Source organism: Myiozetetes cayanensis, unplaced genomic scaffold, assembly GCF_022539395.1.
Source record: "Myiozetetes cayanensis isolate MyiCay16 unplaced genomic scaffold, myiCay2020 scf3, whole genome shotgun sequence".
Taxonomy (NCBI): domain Eukaryota; kingdom Metazoa; phylum Chordata; class Aves; order Passeriformes; family Tyrannidae; genus Myiozetetes; species Myiozetetes cayanensis.
In genome coordinates, this window is record NW_026087521.1 from 25,673,296 (window position 1) to 25,693,295 (window position 20,000).

General features: G+C 35.6%; 1 protein-coding gene across 11 annotated transcripts in view; it reads right to left on the minus strand.

The window, feature by feature from the left end:
* The window catches only part of FOXP2 (forkhead box P2), a 407,335-nt gene that overhangs the window by 47,024 nt on the left and 340,311 nt on the right, over window positions 1-20,000 (minus strand). For 8 of the 11 annotated variants that reach the window (XM_050324237.1, XM_050324236.1, XM_050324238.1 and 5 more), the window contains 5 exons: window positions 14,454-14,591; window positions 13,083-13,280; window positions 11,426-11,591; window positions 5,426-5,639; window positions 3,743-3,847 (listed from right to left, as the gene is read on the minus strand). In XM_050324237.1, the coding sequence (XP_050180194.1) occupies window positions 3,743-3,847; window positions 5,426-5,639; window positions 11,426-11,591; window positions 13,083-13,280; window positions 14,454-14,591 (821 nt within the window). The remainder of the gene's footprint in view (window positions 1-3,742; window positions 3,848-5,425; window positions 5,640-11,425; window positions 11,592-13,082; window positions 13,281-14,453; window positions 14,592-20,000) is intronic. The other 3 variants (XM_050324245.1, XM_050324244.1, XM_050324243.1) reach the window with 2 other exon arrangements.

Genomic DNA, 20,000 nt, shown 5'->3' on the forward strand with positions numbered 1-20,000 from the left:
AATCCAAGTGTGTCAGGGATTGTTTTAACAAAATGTTTCACTTGCATATCAGTGGTGTTTGATTTATTTTGTATCAAGCTTTTTATGTTTAAACACTGACAGGAGTTTAAATACAAAATGTTAGCTGTCACTATTCATTTAGCTGATTATGTCAGATGCTTTAGTTTTGAGAGATGGTGGCACTGTCACCAGAAGAAACAACATTCTGACAAGCTCAAAGAAGATTCTTGAGGTCATAATTTTACAGCCACTCCACCTAGTCAAAGACCAAAAAAACCTGAGAATGCACACTAACTAAGAAAGTACATAATGCTGTATATCACTTTGCAGCTGAAAGAGGGACAAAATTTTAAAAAAAACACCCACAGAAATTTTTATGGCATTAATTATATTTCATTAGGTTATTGCTTTATATGGTTTTGTTTGTCATCCTGATCAATGATGCTTGGTCACTATTCTTTGTAGACTTTTAAAATATACTCTCTTGCCCCAGAAATAAACACAATCTGTTGGAAAGCTAGTCCATCTTCTCTAGCAGGATTTTTTTTGCCTTGTCTATATAGATAAAAACACTACCCATCTTTGTACTGTAGCTTGTTTTATGGTTGCTGGCGTCTGCTGCATGCAGGTTAAAGAACACTTGTCTGCTGGCTGGAATGTTTAATTGTAAACCTTTTGGTTTAAGCTCTTGAAGTCAAATCCTTCCTACTCAAACTGACTTAGGACCAATGGAATGACAGTTAATTTTGCAGACAAAATACTCTGAAGTTTTGTTATATGTTATTGCACTCTAATATTTAAAAAACATCATGAAGAATAAAATAAATGCTTTGACAGATCGACTGGGTTCCTCACTTACAGACCAGCAAATGGTTAGTTTCTGTCAACATTTGTTTCACAGCAAAATTCCAAGTTTTCGTAAGCATTTTTGACACATTTCTAATTGTGTCAGTGCCTGGAATTTTTTTTAATTTTGTCATCTTCTTTCTAGCTATGTCACGACATTTTCTGACTTGTCTTTACATTTGCAATGTTTTTTTAAGTCAAAAGTTGTTTTTACTTATAAGTTAAACTGATCTTGCATGCACGAGCAACTATAATCTAAAACCATTTTACAAAGACAGAAATATAAACTGTGGGTTTGTGTCTGTAGTTGAAAGATATCAAAGTAATGAGATAGGTTTATGTTTTGTTACATATACAGAAATTTACTATGAAGAAGATTGGTTGTACATTCTTGAAACCAATGCATATATTTCCAAATATGAAACTAGTCCACAGTACTCAATGTGAAACTTCAGAATACCTCAAAGGAATTATGACTAATTGTAGTGTCCTAAATTATCTTAAAAACAATTCATATCGGATAAACAAAAATGAAGGTGAAAATGGCTTTTGTGGCTTTAAGTCATTTATTGAAAGTTATTTGTCACTTTACCCTAAATCCTTTCCATTATTAGTAAAGTGAAGCAAAGCTGGCCTTTTCTCTCTTAATCCTCCTCCTCAGATGCTTGGCTTTTTTTTTTTTTTTTTAATATCAAGCTGCTAGGTAAACCATTTTCTGAGAAGAAGTTGCAGTTCACTTCATAAACCAGGCAATCTTCAAAGTTGTCATAAGCATATTACAGAAATACACACTAGTAGACTGGGGTAGTGTACCTTATTAATATTTCACTTTGGTACAATATACTTGCATTAACTCTCTTAACACAGGTATCATATTGTTTCAAGTCAGAGAACCTGAAACATTGCAACAAAGATTAGACTGAGAACAAAGCCTTGAAAACTACAGCCATTAGTCCTGTCATCCCCTATAAAGTTAATGGGTTGGGAAAATGGTCAATCTTTGGACTAAAAGTTGATATTTAATTGAAAGAAAATGTTTTTAATTGTAATGGGGATTTTGCATTAGCGTGAACACGAAAAGGTACTAAAGCATCTAATCTAAAGTTATGTATTGATTTCCATCTTAACACTAGTGTAAAAATGAAGGAATACTTCTACTTCATAAACAAACTCGCCTATTCAGCATCATCACATCTTATTTATTTTCAGGGCACAGAAGACAGACTTGAATGAAAAGAAGAAATAATAAAATATTCTCGGACATTTTTTGCTTGTGTATAGGACAAAAGCCATGACACTGCTGTAAACCCTGATTGACTCTGCACCAGAATTATCAAGATGTTATATGTCACTTTCACATTTTCCAGGGTTATTTGGTTCAGGAAAGCAGGAACATCTGTAAACCTAGCACTATACTGCCTTAATCAAAATGGTTTTAGTGATCATAACAAGAGACCTGACATAATGGATGTGCAAAGTCTGCCCACAGAATTAGCATCACTATAGCCTACATGGATGGATGTATTTTGAAAAATATAGTTTTTCTTGAAAAGGAGAAGATAAATGAATTTAAATTCTTGGCATTAATAATACTTAAAACACTATATTGAGTTTAGGAGATTTAATTTTCTTTTAAATACAAACTTATGTAAATCAGTTTTTTTAAAATCCTATACTGTTTTATCCAATAATAAGCCATTGTTTTGACATTCCACTTAATTCATTAACAAACAAAAATTTATCAAGAGTGATACCTACCTAAGATTTGCAATCAGCATAGGTTACTTCATTTAAAAGTGAAAGATGAAGAAGGCATTGCAAATACTTTATGAATAGTATTGCTATAATTCTATTATAAAAGTTATTGTTATACCGAGTGCTTATGGTCTGCTGTTAAGGTGCTTCTGTAATATACTCTGTAGTTTACCATTTGTAAACACATCTTTTTGATGTTTCTGCCAACATCCTGGCAACAAAGCAGTGCAATTTCAAATGAGCTAATTAACTTAATTGTTGATGAAGCATGAAACAGTTCATTCACCCTGTTAGCTGCACCATGACAACATAAGAGTCTCAGCCCCTGAAGTTACTCATCTATATAAGCCTATCTGTAGCTTTCCATTAAGATCTATTGCATGCCAAATGAGTATGGCTCTTCTAACAAAGACCAGTCCATAATGTACATGGGTAGAAAATCAGTGCTGTTGTTGAAAATTCAAATGAACATAGAAATACTAGTAAATACTTTAAAATAAAAAAAAGGAAAAAATGCAGAAACCCATTGCAGTTTGAAGCTGCAGATGAAAAGAAAAACCTGTGTATTTTATTTTCTAAATGCTGCGATTTAGACGATAGCGGCCTAAAACAAATGCTGAAAGATGAAAACTTTTGACATCACTATTCAGTCCTGAAAGGTGCAAACCCACCTGTTCATAGTGTTTTTCTCCCTATGTATATTGCACACATACAAGAATGAAAACAAAAATAGATTAGCAAGTGAGAGTTAAATGGTCATGCTTAGTCCTTTGTGTATTTTTTTTATTTATACTACACACATTAATTCCCACTTTGGACAAACTGTCTGAGTTTAAGATGTGCTTTTTCATACTCCTACTATCCAATATAAAATCTAAAGCATTTCTTCAAATTTTCTGAGGCTCCATTTCAGTAAAGGATAATAAGAGGATTAAACACTGTGCTACTGAAAGGCCTGCAAAAGTGTTCAACATGAAAGAAAGGATAACAATTTGACCCTCTGCCAATAGTCTCGATTATCCAGTTGCTTGAAATACACACACACACACAAATCTCTGCTATGATTTACAGTAAAATTTTGTCATCTTTCTCTTTCCCTGGCCTTAAACAATTCTGTAGTAATGAATAAAAATCCACCTACTTTAAAAATTGTCCAAAATCTTCACAAACACTTTCACAGCCAGGCCATTTGCAAACTCCATGACCATAGAGAGTATGTGAGGCCCCAGTCTCCTCATGTGACGAGCTGTAGCAAAAGAATAAGGCATCAGATTCATCTCAAAAGCCATAATCGTTGGAGGCTGCTAGCGCCTGTCAGGTTACGATCAGTGACAAACAGGTCAAAACAGGTCAATTTAGCTCAGAGCAGTCAGAAAAATTTAATCGTTCTATTGAATAGTTCAACTGCCAAGGCTAGATGATGTTCCAATTAGAGAAGAAATAGAGCCAAAGATGACTGTTAATAAAGGATGAAAAAATAAGATGACTGTATAATACTATATGCTAATTATGCCATATGACCTTGGTGTAACATTTACCTATAAATAAAAAATACACTCACAAGTGATCAATTCTGAGAAGAGATATTGAAGACCAACAGTCAGAATTTATGAATATTGTGAATATTCAAAAAATATTTGAATTTTCTACTTAAAGTTGTATAAAAATAAAGTTGCTTCCATTAATAAATATTTTTGTTCACAAGCATTGCTTCCATTAGCTATTTGGCTTCATAAACATCCCTAGCTGTATTCTGTGTCTTTTTTTGGAACCTCTGCAATAGTTTTATCCATGATAAATTATCAAAGAAATTCTGGGAATGGTTCTGCATATGTGGATGCCAGCTACACATCCTGAAGCAAAGAAATATTCCATGAGATATAACCATAAAAGTAATACTAACTAAAAGTACTACTATAAATGTATTCATATTTTTAATTAATACAAAATAATGATGGAAAAATGTTCTCACAGTAACATGAGGAAAAGAGACATTTAAATCAGTCTCATAATTTAAATATTAAAATAATTAAATGGAATATTTATTTGAAAAAAATTTACTTATTATACAGATTAAATTTCATCTTATATTAGGATAATCTACATCTGACTACACTAATATATTCACTGATAAGTGCTACCGCTACTAGGTACTCTTGTATGCACTTAATCCATTACTTGAAATTAAGGAACAATGAAGAATATCTATCAATATGTCTGAAAAATGATTTTAACTTTATCCATATAGTGGAATTCCACAAAAACACCACAGAAAATTTGTATGAAATATGTCAGCTGCGTTACTGTCATGCATAAAAGAAGGAAAAGTCAGTGGTTCTTTTCACAAGGACCAAATGAGAACTTCTTTAATATACTGTTTTGAAGCACTTTTAACATAGAATCTTTGAACTGAATTACAGCCTTGAAAACTCATACAGATATACATTTCTAGTGAAACCAGGAGTATGATTCAACAGTAAGGGCCTGGCTGGTAGGTGTGTTAACTCAAAATGAATGAAACTATGCACCTTACAAAAGTGCCCGCAAATGTGCATTTAAACCTCTGCACCAACCCACTCTATTCTGTGATTTAAGTTCAGGTATCATAAAACCACAGGAGGGTAATTTTGTAGTGTCTGCACAATCAGATATTGTTATTGAAAATTATGTCATATCGATAAACAACTCTGAAAAATCAGGCCTCCACGATCTCTTAAGTAACCTGTATTAAATGTTGTTTTGTGACTGGAAATAATGTGACATATGATTTATACAACAGCTTTATGTCAAATGAGAAGCACAGTTGAAATCTCATCAGAATTACCTGTCTCGCCTTGCATTTAGAACTGAAGACTGTCCATTCACTATGGAATGATGAGTTATTGGTGGTGATGCTTTGGAAGTGGTGGAGGAGGTAGTAGAGGAGGAATTGTTAGTAGTGAGGTCTAGCCCTCCGTGTTTAATGCCATTGTCTTCCATACTGTGAACTCCAGTCACTTCTTTCCATAACTGCTGAATCTCAGCAGGACTTAAGCCAGCTATAAAATGAAAGAGAGCCCCACTAATATAAAAAAGTAAAGAGTTTCATATAATGAGCTCAGTGTTATTAATGGATTAATGCCAACAATAACGCTGATGCTGTTTTTCCAGCACAATCAACATGTGGTAAAACATAAATTCATTTGTCTTCTGTTAGAATCCAGGTAATCTTACTATCCTCTCTTGTGCTGTAAACAGTCAATTAGAAATTATCAATTTTAATAATATTACACTTCTTCTGAAAACATAGCTCAAGGATAAAAGAGTTAAAGTTGCAAAGAACTTGCAACTACTTCTTAAAAAAAACCCCAAGCCTAAATTTACTTCAAACAAGATTTTTGTTGTCTGCTTACTCAATTTCTTGACATGGAAAAATAACTCAACACATCTACAGTTAACTCAGGTTTTATAATTCTTCTTAATCAAACATGTAATGGAAAACAGAAAAACATATTAAATCAGCATACAAATATTGATATTCTCTTAAACACTTAACAAGAGCTGGATAAGGGGGAAGAAGACTAGAGGGAGGAAAATCAGAAGAGAAAAATTAAATAATCAATGAGATCATAACAGGTTTAACATTTTATCAGAATGTATCTGACCTTAATTAATGACATAAATTGTTCCATTTAAAAATATGTCCTAAAAGGCAAACCAAAAGACACTGTTTACAAGAACAAAATCAAAAAACCCAACAAAAATTACAGTGCTGAGCTACATACTTGTGATCACTTGAGTTTTTCAGTACCAGCCAACTAGAAAGCTAGCAGCACTTGGGCTTCACAGATGTAACAGAATATTCTGAGTTGGAAGCGACCCACAAGGATCATTGAGTCCAACTCTTAAGCACATGGCCTATATGGGAATCAAACTCACGACCTTGGAGTTATTAGCAAAATTTGCCCATTTACAACTCTCTCAATTTCACAAGGAGTGAAATTACATGTAAGGTAGACCACCAAATTTCTCCACTCTATATCTTTGTCCAGCTCTACTGTAGAAAACAAATTGCAGAGTTTGCATAGGAGAAAGGAGACTTTCTTGTCGGTCTTCTGGAGTGATGGGCAGCCACACGAAATTCGAGGAGCTCCTCAAATTTCTCTCCTATATGCACAGCACTATTCTGGAGTCCGGCCACCAGATCTATGCAGATAGAGCTTAAACTTGCTCTCTACTCCACTTGCAGCCTGGAAACTTGTAGTTTCCATGATTCATCCCAGGCCACAAATAGCAATGTCTTGTTGAAAGTATTTATACATGTGTGTTAGGGCTGTCTGGCTCAAGTTTGGATGAATTCATGGAAACCTCCAGTTCAACTCCCAAAACACAGGCAAGAGAAGGGTTGTGAGCATTGTCTTATCTTGCCACCAAACATGCAGGTAAGATAGGAAATTCAGATTTTGAAAGATGAAGAGTTAATCAAAAATATATACACCTTATGTCACTGCTAGACTTCATATGTTTGACATCTGTCTTTTGAAGAATAGTAAATTAAATGCAGAAAAGAATGTGAAGTCCAGAGAGCTTCTTGGGAAAGATCTGATTTCACAGTCAGGTTTTTCAGCCTGACAGAGTTTGGTCGAAGGTATCTTAAAATCTAATACTGTCTTCTGTATCTCATCTCAACTGAAATTAGCTAAGACATGCTCATAGTATCTATATCTGCTGGAATGCAAAACATTCAATATGCAGATGCTGTCAAAATTTTGGTGTTTTTTTTTTTTTTTTTAATTTTACAAAAGATCTCAAATTTCTGGTTCTGAAAAGTACTAGAAAGCATCTATTAATTCAAACTTCTCACTGAGTATATTTTTGTTCGGTAAACAAGATACAGTAGAAAGAGATAAAAACTGGTTTTCACTGTCTGGCAAATCTGTTAATTAGATAATGTTTTATTTTGAGAACATACAGACTAAGCACAGTAATACTTCTTAGTAGCTATGTCATCATGAAGTATACATATCTGTTAAAAATAGTAGTTAGTTACAGAAATAATAATTTCTAGAGGTAGCATGGAAACAAAATGGTTGCAGGGGATTTTTTTTTTAAATGTGAAAGCAACTCAATTTTAGACTACTGCTTTGTGTCCTCCTTCAATACCTTAGATACCAACAACCACTGGCAAACTCTGCTAATGACAAAGTGAAAAGAGTTGATTGGAATGTAAGTCCTAAAACCGGAGCTTATATAATATTTGTATAGTGAAAAGCTAGGTTTTAAGGAATCAAGCAAAGAAGCCAGGCTTTAATTTACTGCATTAGAGAGATGGGTAACGAGATTGATGGTAACACTAGTTGTAATTGTTTAATGAAGGTAAGTAATTACTGCTGAGTTCATAAGGTATGTTCCAGGAACTAAATTTGCATTTTAGTATATACTAAAATGTAAACAACACATTTTAGTATAGTAAATAACAGTTACCTGCAAATGTAATCACAAATCAAAATGAAAAATCATGTATTCACTTAAGTGGCATGATATACACAGTGTTTTATTTACTTCAAAGTCTTCATCTCCTCCTGTAGTTGAACAAAATAAAGTAATTCTGAACTGAAAAAAATTAACACCAAGAATAAACCCATCTGTTTGGATAATCAGAGGGCAAATCTTGCAGACACAATACAGAGAAATTTCACTGAAGATTGTAAAACCTTGGGTCCTGGGAGACCTGAGCAAGAGTTGCCCCACAAGCTGGGTGAATGTAGGAGGGCAGGAGCACCTGGAGCAATGACCTGTCCCATGGACAGGGGTCTCTTGCATTTCTGGGCAACTGCTGGGCAACCCCTTCCACTGCAGGAATCTATGGATGGAGCTATGACTCCAGGCTGCCTATCTCCCCTGGATATTTATTTTTTTTTAATCAGAAAGAAATTTCTCTCTAGGCTCAGGCTGGTTAATTTTATCACTTCTTCAGAGCACACTGAAAGGCTGCCTTTTAGGATAAAAGGATTAAGGGTAGGCATTTAAAACGTATAAAGTTAATAAATGGATTTGTAATTAATTGTAAATTATGGCAATTTTGTGGTTTCTGTGCCTAAGAAAGTCCAAGTCTCTTTTTACAAGAGACCTATAAAATGGCTGACAGATATTTCAGTCTGGATGTAAAAGTAGGGTAAGTTTTAAAGTTTCATAGGTTGTGACAACCTTTAAAATACCACACTACATTAAAGAGGAAAGGATCAAAAAGAGGACCCAGAGTGGAATAAAAGTTAGGGACTATAATGAAAAGGGCAAATACTGATTTGCTATGAAATTTACAAATACTAAGAATTTGGTGATTTTGAGGTTAGTTTCATAACTCTTTTCAGCTCTACCTACTCTATTTTTATGTTTGAATAAATGCTTAATAAATCTATCACAAAATCCATCCATGCAATTGTTTTTCATTTCCCAACATGGACCAGTCAAAACTTAGGGTCTGGGGGCTTTTTGTTTGGTTGGTTTGTTTGGGGTTTTTTATTGCTGTGATTTAAAATTCTTCGCATTTAACTAGCATCAATGCAGCAATATATGTAAGTAACTCAAAGCAAGCCACTGTTTTTGTGTATGGCATAGTGAAAATCTTGTCACAAAATAGATGCTAAAACACCTATTGTATCTTATTTGCGATACCTGACCATCAAGAAAACACAGCAAACATTCCTGTTCTTTAAAGGTAGAAACTATACTTGAAGAAAATACTGTTCATTCCCGAACAGATGTACTTTTAAAGTTACACCTTTTCACACTAACTCTCTTTGCCCATAATTTGTGGTTTAGGTGACTGTTTATGACCAATAACTTATAAATATGAATCCTTGTGTGTTACTTTCTCTGTTCTAGTCATCCATGTAACTCAGCAATCTGAATGGATACATACAAAAATATTTGTGTTACACATATGTAAATCCTTCTGTATAATCATATTATATCTTTTGCAGCACAAGAGATGGAGAAAAACATCCTTTTACCACATCTATTGTGTATTTCCTTGATTCAATTCTGAAGTTTAATTTAAAAATGGAAGAATTAAATTCTTGTCTGGAATTCATTATAACTAAAAAATATCAAGGTAAAAGAAAAAAATAGACTAATTTACTTTACAAGAACAATCCATATATATTTTAACTGTAAAATTTTGTAATTTCTTATTTCATTACTATAAATCTTTTTTTGGTTGGACTTAATTCTTTGACTAAAAGAAAGCTCCTAAAAAGAACTGTTTACTAGTTCTTCTAAAAACTATTTTAAAAGCTATTATTTTTCCTATGTTTTTATTCTAGGAGTGGATGAATGAGTGTTGCATTAAACTAATGAGTATCAGTGCAATTGGGTAGGAGTGTTGAGGGAAATCTATGGGGACTGCTTAATGTGAGAAAAAACCTGAGGAATTCCTCTTGCAACAGATGGCACAAGAGGAGATTGCAAAAGGTAAAGCTGTTTGGAGGGAGGTTCTGTTTCGATTGCTTTTTTCCATTCAGGTCTAGTGTGACTTTGTGCAAAAAGAAACCAGCATTACCAGTCTCACATGTCCAAATTCATGAATCAACTTATCTCTCCACTGCTATTCACAAGAAATAATATTTAGTGTAATAGGACGCTTTTTCATTGTGGTTTTTATGACTGTGGATATGCTTGTGTCATAGCTTTTTCACACAACACAACGTATGGAATTAACACATTTATTTGGGATCTCCGTTGTTTTGGTGGTGGTGGGGTGTCTGTTGGTTTGGGTTTTTTGTTTTGTTTTGTTTGCTTGTTTTGGTTTGGTCTGATTGGGGTTTTTTGTATACCCTGTTGTCTACATACTGTGTACTCTGCTTTTGCTCGTCTATTTCTGAAGCTTTGATTTCATAATAGTTATCTGGTGGAGGAGCTAATTACATGTGTAAAGACCAATTAAAAATAATGTTACCTGTCATGAATACAGTCGAAACAATGCTCATTTCAGGACTGGGACATCAGAGATAGATTATTGTGTAATTTTTATGACAGGCATTTAGCTCGACTCTCTATGGTAAAACAAACAGAAACACATACCTTGCAGGTTATAGACAGAGTCCTTATATGGGAAGACTTTGACTTTATCTTAAAATGTAAGCAGCATTTATCTCCACGTTAATTTACTTTTCAAAACTGTGTGCCCTATTTTCTTTCAGGTAGTACAGTTTGAGCTCATTTTCAGCAATGAGAAATCCTGACCAAAGTGAAAAAGGAATTTTTTTTTTCAGGAAGTCTTTACTATTATTTGTCATAGTTCATTACTATCAGAATCATCATCTTCAAAACTTGTTGTCATATTTAACTTATTTCATACCAAGGAATAGCAAAGAAAATGAATGCTAAGGCTTGTCCCTAAATTCTCTTGTCATAAATTGAAGATTCAAAGTCCTTTTCAATGCCAGACACTTTACTTTCTTGCAAGAAAAAGAAAAAAAAAAGTGATTTTTTTGGAATGGCTTTAATATCACTCTCTGAAGTATTTTATATCTGTTTATATTCCACAAAATCAGATTTCAGTGATTCCAGAGAAAAGCAACAATTCTTGAATTGTGCTGCTATTAGAAATTGTTTTCAGCATATGCACCTTACATCCGGGAAAAAAACACTAAAAAGCTGCGTTTCTTCATAAAAATATGCTGTAAAATTTATCAGCTTCCAGAGAATTTGGCAATATAATAAAGTTTCAACTACAAAGTATCTTTAAGTGTCATAACAGGAAATTTCTGAAGTTCAAGTGCAAATAGCATGGTTAAAAAGTTGTGAATTTAGAAATTACTCCAATCACATATTGCTCAAATACCTTGTGGCAGAGACTGGACAGGAAGAGCAGACTGGCCAGGTGGGATGGAAATGAGTCCCTGACGCTGAAGGTTCAGCAGATGTTGCTGCTGCTGAAGTTGTTGCATCTGGAGGAGCTGCTGCTGGAAGACAAGCTGCTGGGCTGCCAACTGCTGCTGCTGCTGCTGCTACAAATAGAAGAGGGCGGAAAAAAAGAAAAAGTAAATGCAGCAGAAAAAGTAAAGTGTATAGTAAAGGCTAGAAAGCCAAAACCATAAAATCAACTTCTTTCCCTTTAATCTAAGCTATTAAATAATAATGCTATTTGTAGAATACCCAGGCAGTGAAAGCGTTTGAAATTTTCTATTATATTCATTCAAGCTATTAGGTGTTAGGGAAAATGGCAACATACACTTAATGACATCCTAAAGAAAAGGGTCAAGAGAAAGTATATAACAACTGTTTCAAACAAACAAACAAAAAAAGCTCAGTTCATGGAAGATGATAACAAATTTATCTATGCTAAAAGTGTAACTTTTAACAGCAGCCTGTGATTTGAAGGCACTCTTGTTTTTCCAGTTGATTGAGTTTGGTTGGCAGTGGCCCATGAACATGGTCTCCAGTGATCTGTTAGTAAACTGGGATGTAGCCTTCCTTTCACTGGCCTGTTAGCTTGCTCCCTCTTCTTGTTGGAATATATTACAAGGAGCATGGCATTCAAGGCAATGAAGTGCCCTATTATGGAGCAAAAGTATAGGCTGCAATTTTGTGAGGCATTTCGAGACAAACTTGAGTCTACAAAGACTCAGGAGGGTATGAGAAGGCAGTCACACTTCAGAAAAAGACAAGCTGCTGTGCAAGACCTTTCCTTTCTAGTTTAGGGAAAAGAGAAACTTCTGATGCGCTCACTGGAAAACAGACTGCATAATGGAGCAAGTCATGTGGATTGCCCAGAGCCTCCGGAGAAATAAGGGAGCAATTTCTATTCTGTAGTTGATGGCTGTCTGAAATTCTATTCACAAATCCAAACAGAAACAAAGCCTCAGGAGGTCACAACTGCTTCCTCGACGTTTGCATAATAGGCAGCTTGAAGACAACGTCTAGGATACCTGCTGATCAATTTAACTACTTCAACGTGTTTTGTTTGTATTATGTTTATATTTGATGCAGTTTGCTGACAAGTGCAAGCTAGGCCTGAGAAACCCACTTGTCAGGTTGATTTATGAGTACATCAAACTGTAACTTTCTACTCGCCACTTCAAACCTACAGTAGCAGTTCATTAATCAGGGGCCTGTGACTTTGAAATCTGTGCTCAGTCGCTCTTTTTCAGCCATGGACTAAATTTGCATGCTCTCTGAGCTGTGCCACTGAGCAAAGTAAGGCTCCTTCCCCAACACAGATTGCCTGTAAATGCAAGATAATCAGTACAGAGTCCACCACACAGCTTGTTCTTTGCACACTCGGATTCATTAGTGAACATTAGACGACAGCAGCACTAGACTGCTCAAATCCTGTGACTCAGAAAGGGGAGCAGGAGAATTATACAGCCCTGCTATTAAGCCCAGTAAAAACATAAGAACAAATCTTTGATAGTTGCAAGGGAAAAGATCTGATCTCATCTTTTCCAAGCTTCTGACAGCTCAGACTAGTATGCATCAGCAAGGGTCTTAGCTCCTACCTCTTTTGCTTGCTTTCCTGGATGCTGTTGCTGCTGCTGTTGCTGCTGCTGCTGCTGCTGTTGTTGCTGTTGCTGCTGCTGCTGCTGTTGCTGTTGTTGCTGCTGTTGTTGCTGCTGCTGCTGCTGTTGCTGTTGCTGCTGCAAAAGCTGAAGATGTAACTGCTCTTGCTGTTTCTTGTAAAACTCTTGTAGTTGTTGCTGAATAAACCATTTTGACTTTAATAAATAAAGGCAAAAGTTTCAAGTATTATAAATCTCCTAAACTCTTCTAGATTGGCATATGGTAGCGTAGCCATTAAGAATCACCTCATAACAAAAAATGTGCTTTGAAGAGGCAGATCTACATACATTTTTTTCCAAGGCGGTTCTGAAATTTTCCAATGCAGATTCCAAAATATCCTAAACAGAAGGGTATAAAAAATCTGTATTCTAAAGGGAATGCAAGAGCCAAATTAACTCCTCAAATAACTATACCTAAGTTCCTCACATGTCCTATGTAACACATCAGAAGTTGCACTCATCCACTTGCAAGAAAGCTACAAGTCACTAAGGTCAAACAAAACTGTCTGCTTCTGAGGGGAAAAAAGTAATTAATCTGTCAATCTGCTTAGCAGGATGCTGGATTCACAACTGAAGGTGAACTGCCTGTAATGATCATGGTACTGGATATTAAAATGTTTAAACATATAGTTCAGTGATTGAGCTATGACTATGACAAACAGACACATAATTTTCTGTATGACAATTAAACATGCACCCAAAAATTCACTCTGTGTTACACCAAGGCACTGATCGCTGACACTATCATTACTGTATGAATAACAAGTTCATGTATTTTTCACTTAACTGACAGATTTTGTACTAAGAAAACAGCAACCTCCTTCCCCTTTTGAGCCTTATCTGGTACCAATTTTTTGGATTAAAAAAATAAAATAAAAAAATGTTTCCCCTGATGAACAAGCTGTTATGTTCAAATTTCATAACCGCATCCATTTATGTGACTAAAGGGAGCACTACAGTGTTATGAATTTTAAAGCAACAATTATCTGCAACTCTATTTTCACTTCCTTTGGCAGGTCTACAATTAAAATGTGCCTAAGCACTTGAAAATTTAAATATCAATTTGTTTGGTATTTGTAATGCATCTGCCACTGCTGCTGCTGTTTTTAATATAATACTTAATATTTCAAAATACAATTTCACACTTCTGCAATTGAAACAAGAAATTTAAAGACTGAGAAGTTTTGCATTTATTTTCATTCTTTTTGATGTAATGAACAATGAAATATTACAAAGTAAGACCCATAAAATCTGGCTGACATTTGTATGAATGCCCTGTGCTAACAGTCCAAAGCAGGTAACCCACATTACCTGCTGCAACATAACTGCTTGCTGCTGCTGCAGAAGTGCTTGAAGCTGCTGTGGAGACAACACTTGCTGCTGGAGAATCTGCTGCATTTGCTGAGGGGTGATCACCTGGGGAGTCATCATGGCCACTGACACAGGCACCTGCACAGGGAAAGAAAGATGTCATTGTCAAACACATTTTACTTCGCCTATACCGCAGCCGTAGATCTTTTTTATTTTGTACCAAAGATGGACCATAACTTTTACATAGTATTTATCACTGCAAAGTTCCAGTTTCAGTCAGAACCTGTTATTTTAAGGCCACAATACTGTGGCACTCTATTTCCAGAAGCATCAGATTTGATCAGACTCAAGCTTTATGCTTTCCATCTCTTATGTATTCCTGCAAGAAATTTAAGCATTGGCTAGTACAAATGTGTATTTAAAAATAAATGATCACGTGGCAGGGCTCTCAACACTTCATAATCAATCATCTTATCAAATATCATAATGTTACAAATAGAAAAATCTATTGAGACTGTTTCAAAGGATATGATTAAAACAGACAGCAAAATAAGTACATTAAAGCAGGAAATGTTTTCCACAATAAAGACACTTAGACTAAAAAAAATTTTGCGTAATACAACACTTCAGTTGAATAAAAACCTTCTTGCTCATCTAGTCTTTTAAGGAGGTCTGAGTTATACAGGAATGTATAAAGAAAAAGTCATGGATATTGGAGGACAGAGCAAAGGCTGCCACCTCAGTTACCTGGTCTCTGCAGAGAGAACTGGGTTATCAGTCACTCCTAACTGAAAACTGAAACTTGGGAACCCTTGGCATGAGATTATTAGCTTGTGCCCTAAACTCTAAGAATGCATTTTTGTGTAGGTGCTGTTTTGGATATGGCTTTATTTTACACTTGTTACACACTGAGATCATGTGTCTGCATATGCATAAACATCCATATACACACATGTTCTCAAGAAAATATGTGAGAACTGGAAAGACACAGCAAGTGTGTGTGGTTCTACATGTAAGAGAAAAGTCCTGCGGAAGAGCCTGAGGAATGTGTCGAGTGGCTGTGGCAGACACACAGTGTGAGACCATTGCTCCAGCTAACCAGGCACAATCAAACAGCTGTCAGCAGGCCAGGTTTTCCACCCATGAAAAAGAAGCCACTTGCTTTTCTAGCAAAATTCAGATGTTTTTTTCTGTATATAATAGCAAGCTGGAATATAAATACTGCTTTGTGAGTGGTTGTGGGACATTCCAGTCTTCTGTAAATTAGTAAAAATAATATTATTATTAATAAATTAAAACATGAGCCAATCTTAAGAGGAAAAACTCTTCTAATGTTTCTATTACTTGAATCTACCCTGAAAGACTTTCTATAAATGTAACACTTAGAGGAAAAAAGAAATACAAATCTGCTGAAGCTTACTTTTAAAAGAAATTACTTCATCTAATATTACACAGAATACCACTTTCCACACGATTCATTACAGCATAAACGATGTTTTTAAAACACTGATTAATGAAGAGACTGAAAGTAAATGTACAAGCCATTACTAAAAAGTCTGATAAACTTTTGCAAACAACAAGCAAATTTTAAGAATAAAAATTCTGAAGGTCTTACTCTAAAATACAAGTGGAGAAGATGAACCAGATTTCCACTCAGAATAAGACACTTGTGGGGAAGGAATTTAAGCTCAGCTATCACTGTACTCCTTCTGTAGTCAACAGAATAAAGAAATCCTAAGCAGAGTTTATCTGATTTAGTTTAGGTATCTATTTTAGCATGGAACTAACCCCACTCTCAGCTCACCTGTCTCTCTCCACTGAATGCAGACTCACTTGAGTAAACACCTAACTTTCTGATGGTTAATGCTGGTTACTACACTTTGTGATACCTAGAAGTTTTGAAGCATTGGAAACACCACCTCTATATACAATAATGTTTTATTTTAAGTTTAGTCAGTCTCACAGGCAGGACAAGCAGGTTTTTACAACTTGGGGATGCATGAGCAAAGAATAAAATTCATTGACTGCAGTCAGTATTCAATTCCCTCTGAAGTGACTAAAATTTCCTTTGTTTATGTGAGACCTGAACTTGCCTTCTTATAACAATTTCACCTCAGTGATGCTACTCAACTACCATGTCACACAGACACGAGAAGGTAGAGAGACACTTTCCCAATTAAACCATTACCTTTAACCTTTAAACCCTGAAATAATTTTTCTAACACTTACATGATTACTACTGTAAAATATAACAAAATTGAAGGTGTTGCACATCACTTCTCTTACCTTTACATTCCCTCTGTCATTCCTGGCTTGTGTATTTGCAAACACAAAAGTAAAAGTTTTGATCTAAAGAGAGTGAAAATCAACTTAACTCCGTAAGTTGCTCTGATTTGTTCATAGTCTGTGCTAAAGAATCTAGCCACTAAGATGCTTAGCAAGACTCGTGCTGCCACAGAGTCCTCTATTCCTCAGTCTGAAATACAGATTCCCCTTCATCAGGCATATTTTTGCTAGCTTTTGTAGTATCTGCTCTGAAGCTCCCTGACTGTATACGTGCTCTTACTCTTGGAGATGCCTGCTTTGCAGTACACTCTAACAACTTTTCTCTCAAAATTTTTCTTGTAATTTTTCAACAGTCACTTTTAAAGTGAATAAGCTGAAGCAGAGAACCTAATATAGAATCATAGAACCATAGAATAGATTGGGTTGGAAAAGACCTCCAAGATCATCAAGTCCAACCCCTGATCCAACTCTAATTACTATATCATGGCACTAAGGGCCATGTCCAATCTCTGTTTAAAAACCTCCAGGGACGGTGAATCCACCACCTCTCTGGGCAGGCTGTTCCAATGCCTGATCACCCTCTCTGTAAAGAATTTCTTCCTAACATCTAACCCAAACTTCCTCTGGCAGAGCTTGAGCCCATGTCCCCTTGTCCTGTTGTTGGTTGCCTGGGAGAAGAGACCAATCCCCACCTGGCTATAACTTCCCTTCAGGTAGTTGAAGAGAGTGATGAGGTCACCTCTAAGCCTTCTCTTCTCTAGACTAAACAACCCCAGGTCCCTCAGCCTCTCCTCATAGGACTTGTGCTCAAGTCCCTTCACCAGCCTCGCTCTTCTCTGGACCCGCTCCAGCACCTCAATATCCTTCCTGAACTGAGGGGCCCAGAGCTGAACACAATACTCAAGGTGCGGCCTCACCAATGCAGAGTACAGGGGAAGGATCACTTCCCTGCTCCTGCTGGCCACACTGTTCTTGATGCAGGCCAGGATGCCATTGGCCTTCTTGGCCACCTGGGCACACTGCTGGCTCATGTTCAGCTTCCTGTCAATCAGCACCCCCAGGTCCCTTTCTACCTGGCTGCTCTCCAGCCACTCTGTCCCCAGCCTGTAGCACTGCAGGGGGTTGTTGTGGCCAAAGTGCAGGATGATAGACAGAAGAATGAAAAAACCTGGTAGTCAAGATCATTAGTAAAAATATGGATTTATGTAGATTATATTGCCTTTAACAGAATTTTATCAGATGATCCATATGTGTATATCACATCTGATATATATACTCTTTCCCACAGATAAAGGACAAGACATTTTGAAAACTGCAATGAATTTTACATTAGCAAAACAAAGATTAAGCATATTAAGCAAAGGTATTTCTCTAATTGTCATTGGATAATATAAATTGGTACATTTCACAGCCTTCAGTGATACACCAGACTGTACTTTACTTCTTACTGGCATAGTGCTACTGTGCTACCTGATTTGGAAGATTATCCAAAACCTGCTATTTTATGGCCAATTATGTGTACTAGGTATATTTCCTTAATTTAATGTCTGCGTTTTTGAAAATTTCCAATCTGATTTTACAAAAATGTAGTAGAGAGGCAATCTCTGACTCTTTTTCATATAAATCTCACAATATATTGGAAATTAGTTCAGGTAGAACAACCCAGCAAAAAGACATGGTCCTTTCTTTGAGTGGGACACAAACTCTCAAAAAATTCTTGGTCAAACCTCTCATGAAAAACTACAGTGACAAAGTGAAACGTGATTTATGATTACAACCCACTTGTTACAAGGCATCCTCAAAGAAATTGAACTCCCAACTCTGCCATGAAGATGACTGCTATGGTAGCCCTACAAAGCACAATGGATGGGACAACCTCTGAAAAACACGTGATCTGTGGGCTCCATGATGGACCCAGATGGAGGGCTCATCATGTTTGGAAGAGTTTCTCATGCTTTTGATGGAGGCTGTCCCCCATTTTTTTGAATCCCATTAAATAAAATTACAGATGTGTAAAAAACCAAATTTTTAACACATCTAAATAGCATTTCAGATGAGAATGACTGTAAACTGCTTTTTTAATACATGAGAATGTACTAATTAAAACAAAATTAAAAACTATGACTCAGAATGAGAACATTGATGTTGGAAATTAGATAGAAGAACATAGTTGCTAAAATGAAGACAGAATGTCTTTGAAGATTAAGAAATCTGTAGTTCTCCCAGATAAATTTAACAGAGAAACTGTGGAGACTACGATTTTGTATTTAACACCACTCTATTGTTGTACATTAAAAGTTCAGCTTTACCTGTAAAACAGATAAACACTCAGCTTACCAGGTAAACACTCATTTATTGTTCCTATGAAATAATCGATAGCAGGAATCATACAAATTTATATTTTTGCATGTTACATACAAAAATCATATTCCTAACAACATAAATGGATGGCAGCATAGGTAGCCTGCACCTGCATTAAGCCTTTGCATTTTTAGAAGCCTTGAAAAACTGCATGGATATTTTCAAGAAATGTTGACCAATCTGACTTCGAATGAAAACAAATACAACCAGTGAAGACACACTATTTTTATTCCAAGTTCCTTTTATTTTGAAACTCAGGTATTGATAATGAAAATTACATGCAAAGCCTTCCCTTAGTTTTCAGTGCTCTTGAGGCGAGTCACAAAATCACACAGACAGTTCAAGGTAGGTAGGAATTTTTTCTTTGTTACAAACAGAGGAAAAAAGTCACAGCCTTTAAGAATTTAATCCAAAGTCACATCATATTCTAAGTGACAGATCTGAAAACGAAACTGTTCAGTAAGACAAGTCTCTCAGGCTTATTGAAAGATGTGTAATTAAACACTTAATGGAGAATCTTCTCTCTGTAGGATCTTTCTTTAAAAAATAAATGGAGGTGTGAAACCACACACAGTGCAGGATCAGGCTCTTCAGTAGGAAATAATTACATTAAAAGAATAAATTACTGCATTCCTTCTCTTCCAACTTTGGCATATGTGTAGAGTGTCTACCAGAATAATAACCTTTTGAATCCTTCTGGTTCTATGGTATTGAAAGAACTGAGAATGAACTGAGTGGTATTTGTAAGCTGTTCATAACTAGTGAACACAAATACATAATGATCCTCATACACTTACAATAGGTGCTGCTAATTTTATACAGTTTAGATAGGGTTACATGCTTCTGAAAATATAATTAAGATACAAAGTACTAATATTTATCAACAGAGAAACCCTAAGA